Source organism: Asterias rubens, chromosome 7 (genome assembly GCF_902459465.1).
Source record: "Asterias rubens chromosome 7, eAstRub1.3, whole genome shotgun sequence".
NCBI lineage: Eukaryota > Metazoa > Echinodermata > Asteroidea > Forcipulatida > Asteriidae > Asterias > Asterias rubens.
In genome coordinates this window covers 2,421,687-2,427,686 of record NC_047068.1, presented here as the reverse complement: position 1 = coordinate 2,427,686, position 6,000 = coordinate 2,421,687, and the positions used below count along the sequence as shown (strand labels likewise).

General features: G+C 38.6%; 1 protein-coding gene across 2 annotated transcripts in view; it reads right to left on the bottom strand.

Annotated features, from left to right (window-relative positions):
- Positions 1-1,909: 1,909 nt before the first annotated feature.
- Positions 1,910-6,000, bottom strand: part of LOC117292394 (probable ATP-dependent RNA helicase DDX17) — a 35,145-nt gene continuing 31,054 nt past the window's right edge. Inside the window, exons 12-13 of one of the 2 annotated variants that reach the window (XM_033774423.1) lie at positions 5,076-5,196; positions 1,910-3,536 (exon numbers count right to left, since the gene is read on the bottom strand). In XM_033774423.1, coding sequence (XP_033630314.1) covers positions 3,497-3,536; positions 5,076-5,196 — 161 coding nt within the window. In that variant the 3' untranslated portion in view covers positions 1,910-3,496. Of the gene's footprint in view, positions 5,197-6,000 lie in introns of both variants that reach the window. The other variant, XM_033774422.1, reaches the window with a different exon arrangement.

The window sequence follows — 6,000 nt, the reverse complement described above, 5'->3', positions numbered from 1 at the left end:
ATCTAGCCCTATATTGGCAGTCTCCGGCGCTCAAGTAGACCGACTGAGCTATCTAGCCCTATATTGGCAGTCTCCGGCACTCAAGTAGACCGACTGAGCTATCTAGCCCTATATTGGCAGTCTCCGGCACTCAAGTAGTCCGACTGAGCTATCTAGCCCTATATTGGCAGTCTCCGGCACTCAAGTAGACCGACTGAGCTATCTAGCCCTATATTGGCAGTCTCCGGCGCTCAAGTAGACCAACTGAGCTATCTAGCCCTATATTGGCAGTCTCCGGCACTCAAGTAGACCGACTGAGCTATCTAGCCCTATATTGGCAGTCTCCGGCGCTCAAGTAGACCGACTGAGCTATCTAGCCCTATATTGGCAGTCTCCGGCACTCAAGTAGACCGACTGAGCTATCTAGCCCTATATTGGCAGTCTCCGGCGCTCAAGTAGACCGACTGAGCTATCTAGCCCTCTATTGGCAGCCCTGGCGCTCAAGTAGACCAACTGAGCTATCTAGCCCTATATTGGCAGTCTCCGGCACTCAAGTAGACCAACTGAGCTATCTAGCCCTATATTGGCAGTCTCCGGCACTCAAGTAGACCAACTGAGCTATCTAGCCCTATATTGGCAGTCTCCGGCGCTCAAGTAGACCGACTGAGCTATCTAGCCCTATATTGGCAGTCTCCGGCGCTCAAGTATCTAGCCCTATATTGGCAGTCTCCGGCACTCGAGTAGACCGACTGAGCTATCTAGCCCTATATTGGCAGTCTCCCTGTTTTGCACTTTGTTTTGTTCAGCCCACAGTTAATTAACAAACCCATTTAGTTTACATTGTGGATTATTACTTGACATAATGGCATCCCTTACGATCACTCTGCTGCCTAGATGTATCGTTAACTTGGGTGTGATCCCTGGCTATAGTAAATTACATGTTGAACGACGTCTGACTGGCAACCCCGAAACAAAATATTAACAAAATAAGGAAATCACCAAAATATGATAGCTCATTTCAAAAGTAGAGCAACAGCACGTTACTCCGTAGGTCCCTGATTCAATTTTCCTAAATTTGTCATTACTTTACCACAAATATTTATAAAAACCAATAGTATATTTAAAAAAAATAATAACTGTGGCAATCTTTGGTACTGTAGTGTTGTGAATTGTTGTCATTTATTTCTCATTCCTCTGCCATGTTTTCAAATACACATTCAGAAAAGAAATTAATGAAAAGTAATATTTGTTGGCAATAAATTTGAAAGCTTGTTTACTTTTAAATAAAAAATACATTACAACTAATCACTTAAGTGAGACATAATCTGCACACAACAGGGGAAAAACTTCCAACACTTATTTCAAAAGATTTTACAATTGTAAGCCTACTGTTTACCTGGAATGCATTTCACAAGCCTCCAAATCATTTGAGAGACAACAAAAAGTGTTGCTGCCATGCAAAACTATGTCACATTTGGCCCAAAGAGATTTTTTTTCTTTCACTGCTAACGGGGGACTTGTTGGTTTTGATAAAACTAAGTTGTGAAAAAGAAATATACAAAAATGTTTTAAAAATTACAAATGAATCTGAAACGTTTGCCTTGGATCGGTCGAGTTGGTCTTTAAAAAGCATTTAAAACCGTTTGTTATGAAATGCATATGGTTACAAAGATATCTTCAAAGTAAAATAATGATCCACACAAGTATCACTCAAAATTTTAGTTTTCCTTTTACACTACGATCAAACTCGGCCGGCCATTTTATGCCCCGTTTGTCTTGATCATCTTTCTAACTATGCATTTCACAACAAACAATTTCAAACGTTTTTCAAAGACCAACTCGACCGATCCAAGGTAAAGTGTTCCTTTGATACAGGTAACAATTGTCCAGAATGACATTTCTGTCTGAAATAACAACACGCACATGTTCATTTTCTTTGCAATATTAAATTAAGCACATACCATCCAAGAGGTTGAGAATCCAGCCTTTCAACCCCCAGCACCCATACCCATCGTGTATTCTTTCATTCAAAACAAACAATTACTGCAACCTTTGCTGACACTATTTTAGGGAAATGGTTTTCTGCTTTGAGTAAGCAATGTTTAGAGCCAAAAGTGTATCTTCTCTACACCAAGGAAGATCCATTTTAAATTGTTAATTTGTTGTCCCTGACAAACAAAAATTCTAAGGCATTGTGTCAAGATAAACACACTTGCTACATAACATACCTTTGCAGACCAAAATCCAAAGAGTATTGTGTGTTTCAGTTAAGGGTTGAAATCATTTTTGGAAAAGATAAAATTTTGACTAATTTTGAACAATGTTCAGGTATGCGATTGATTCTGATTATGGTGGGGTTTTCTGTGTCTGGCACATTAACTTCTTGGAAATAATATGCTCAACTACATGTTGTTCTCATAAATCAACAATTCACACTTTCTAAGCAAGATATCTTAGCAAGAAATGGGTCAACACACCCATCAACTTTAAAATCTCCTTGAACAAACCTTTCATTTCAGGTCTGGGCTCCATTTGACAGAGCTAAGACTGTCAAGCAATATGTGGTAGTACTGATAACTGGTCTTGGTGCTTTGTGAAATTGAGCCCCGTACCACTTTCACACAGCTGCTGAAGCACAACAAGTATATTACCACAAAAACAAATATCTTTACTCAAATAAGCTACCAGCCAAAATACCACAAATACTATGTGACTGATTTCCCATTTTATTTTTTATTTTGTCAACAATTCCTTAATGAAAATTGTCCAGTTATGCAGAGTTATGAAATTTGGCGCCACTTTTTCAAAATCTTCATTTATAAGCAACGAGCAACACTGTTGGAAATATTTTTTCAACAAAAAATTACTTTCAGCTTTATGGATGTCATCTTTAATAACGACAAGTAGTTTTGAAACTATGCCCCCTTAAAAAAATTAGAATCCACAAAAACTTTAAGTGAAATAAATTACTTTAAAACATTAAGAGTGAATAGTAGCTTTAGTTTACACGAACATTCGTTTTTAATTAAAAATAAAACGGTTTACAATGACAATAAGAAGGGAAAATACACCAACTAACTTTGATGAAAAGACCCTGAAAAGAAATCTATTTTACACCAATCATGGTGAGTAGAACCCATTTATCAGCACAATGTATACCTACCAAAGATCTCTAGCATATTAATTGGCCAATTGATGCAGGCACACTAAAAAAGGAAAAGGGTACATGTACCTGTAGGTATAATGACATTCCTGTTAATGTTCAAGAAAAACATGCTCTACTCCTGTGCTTTTCCAGTGACATTTAATATGTTACAATAAAAGGGTTAAAACATCTACTTAATTTTGGTCTGGACGTGCAGCGGAGTGCTTCTCTCATGTCATGATAGTATGCTCATAAATATTAAATCAAATCATTCTGCTACTCATCAGGGGGAACTTGAAGCCTTCGGTCTTCATCGCACTTCAATAGCCTCACAAGTAAAGCATGTAGAAAGTACCACGGCAGGGCCACTTTTTATCTGTTGTAACCACTGGTGGATTTATAAGATCCCCACCTGTAATTGTAAAGAAATAGTCATTGAAAAGTGTTACCCCCCTGGCCATGGTACAGTTTACATTAATGTCATCACCTAATCAAAGGAAGACATTGAGCACAAACTTAGTGACATAATACTTAAGTAGTGCACTCCTACTGCATGTATAGACCATAAGCCAGACTCATTTCCACAAATCCTAACAAAAGCATACGTCAAAACTAGACCATTACTGAAATATAGTTAACTTTAAAAAACAAAACAATTACACATTATTTGCTTACAAGCACATTCATGGAGCTTTCACTTGCTAACACAAATGTATTATGATTATGTACTTTTACCTACTTTTAACTTTTTCAATACAATCCCTTACCGTATACTTATAAAAAGGAAAAGTTTTAATAACAAATGTTTGAATTTATTAAGGATACTCGACTATAAAGCCATTTAAAAATTGCCAAATGAATGTATTATGCTGAACACCAGCATCGCAGAAATGTTAATAGGTTTGCAGTTGAAAAAAATGCATTGACTATGAAATAAAATGCCATTTGACTGGGTCAGAATTTTCATAGTGGAAATGGGTGTGTCATTTAAAAAGACATACAGAAAAAGAAAAAAAGATTTAAAGAAGGGTTGATCACATCCGCAGTAAAAAAAAAATCAAGTGTATTACTGAGAAAAATATTTTGGACTGTACACTGGTCTAGAGTATTGCTAGATAATTGTAGCAAAATTCTTGTCAATTAAAATGGAATAAAAGACAAAGACAACTTGAATGAATCAAATGCAAATTAAAGTTATCACTGAGCGTTTGGGGTGGGAGGAGCACCTTGTTGATACTGCTGCCAATAAGCCATAGCCTGGTAATATTGCATATACTGCTGCTGTGCAGAAGCATAAGCAGATGGGTCTAAAGCAGAAGCTGTTGGAGCTGCTTGCAATTGTTGAGGGTCAGTAGAACCTTGCTGCACTTGCTGCTGAGCTGCAAAAGCTGCTGCTTGTTGCTGCAGAGTACTTGTATCAACTTTGGGTTTTTGTTTAGGCTGTTTCTCCCCTTGCTGTTGCTGTGCAAAGTGACCTTCACCATTTGGGTTTACAGTCGCTTGCTGTGAACCAAGGAGTTGACCCCGTTTGGGGTTAACATGAGGGTTACCTGTACCTTGGTGGGAACCACTTGAATTAGGCTGCTGAAAATGCCCCAATTGCTGGGGTTTCCTTCCCAATTCATGGCCTGGAACCATATTTAGTTGCTGCTGAGAACTCATTATTTGTTGAGGTGGACCTTGCCTTTGAGGTAATGGGCCCCGGCTTGAGGCACCTTGATTGCCACTGTTTAAGCCTTGGCTTTCTGGCAGCAAGTGGGAACTGGGAAATTCCTTTTTAGGTCCAGAATTATGCTGATCAACTTTGCCAAAGGGTCTATTTCTTTCTTCATTCCCCGGCTGACCAAAATTACGACCTCTGAAACCCCCACCAAATTCCCCATCCCGTTGTTGTCCAAATCTACTATCCCCTTGCCTAGACTGAGTCTGAGAGAAGTCAGTGTTGCCATACTTTTCACTTCCAGATCCATTGAAGTTGGTGCTTCGTCCTCTGTTGTTGCCAGCATATCCATTTGAAGAGCCTCGGTTGCCATTTCCATAGCTGTTGCCCGACTGACGATAACGTTGGCGGCCTGAAAATAATTATTCTTACAGTTTAGAAGAGACATCACAATAAAAGGGGTGTTTGTCTTGTTGATCCATGACTTCAGTTGTATTCAAGATTTAAGACCCACAATCAATAGTTGATGTAATCAGATGGAACTGTTAAGGCCAGATCACACTGCAGGGTTAATGAAAACAATAACAATCACATTGGTTGAAATGCTCCACGCAGAATATGCCCCTGCTCATTCAACCAATCGAGGGCGTGCATTGTTAACATTCTCGTTATCGAGGCTTGTGTGCCCGGGCCTTTAGCCTGTTAAGTCAACACGTTGCCTTGGATCGGTCGAGTTCGTCTTCGAACAGCGTTTGAAACCGCTTGTTATAAAATGCATATGGTTAGAAAGATGTTTTAAAAGTAGAATACAATGATCCACACACATTTGCCTCGAAATTGCATGGTTTTCCTTTTACTTTGCGAACTAACACGGTCGGCCATTTATGGGAGTAAAAAAATTGACTCCCTTAAATGGCCAGCTGTGTTTGTCGACGAGGTAAAAGGAAAACCACGCAATTTCGCGTGATACTTGTGTGGATCATTATATTCTACTTTTAAAACATCTTTCTAACTATATGCATTTTTATAACAAACGGTTACAAACGATTTCAAAAACTAAACATGGTAATATTGACAATGAGGTCTCTACATCTTTGTTTTTATGGTCAATCTTCGAGTTCAACACCAGTGTACAGCTCAGAGGCAATAATATCTTCTTAAGAATAACTGAACATCAAACAAAATTAATGCTGTACTACAATCTTTTGAGGACTAA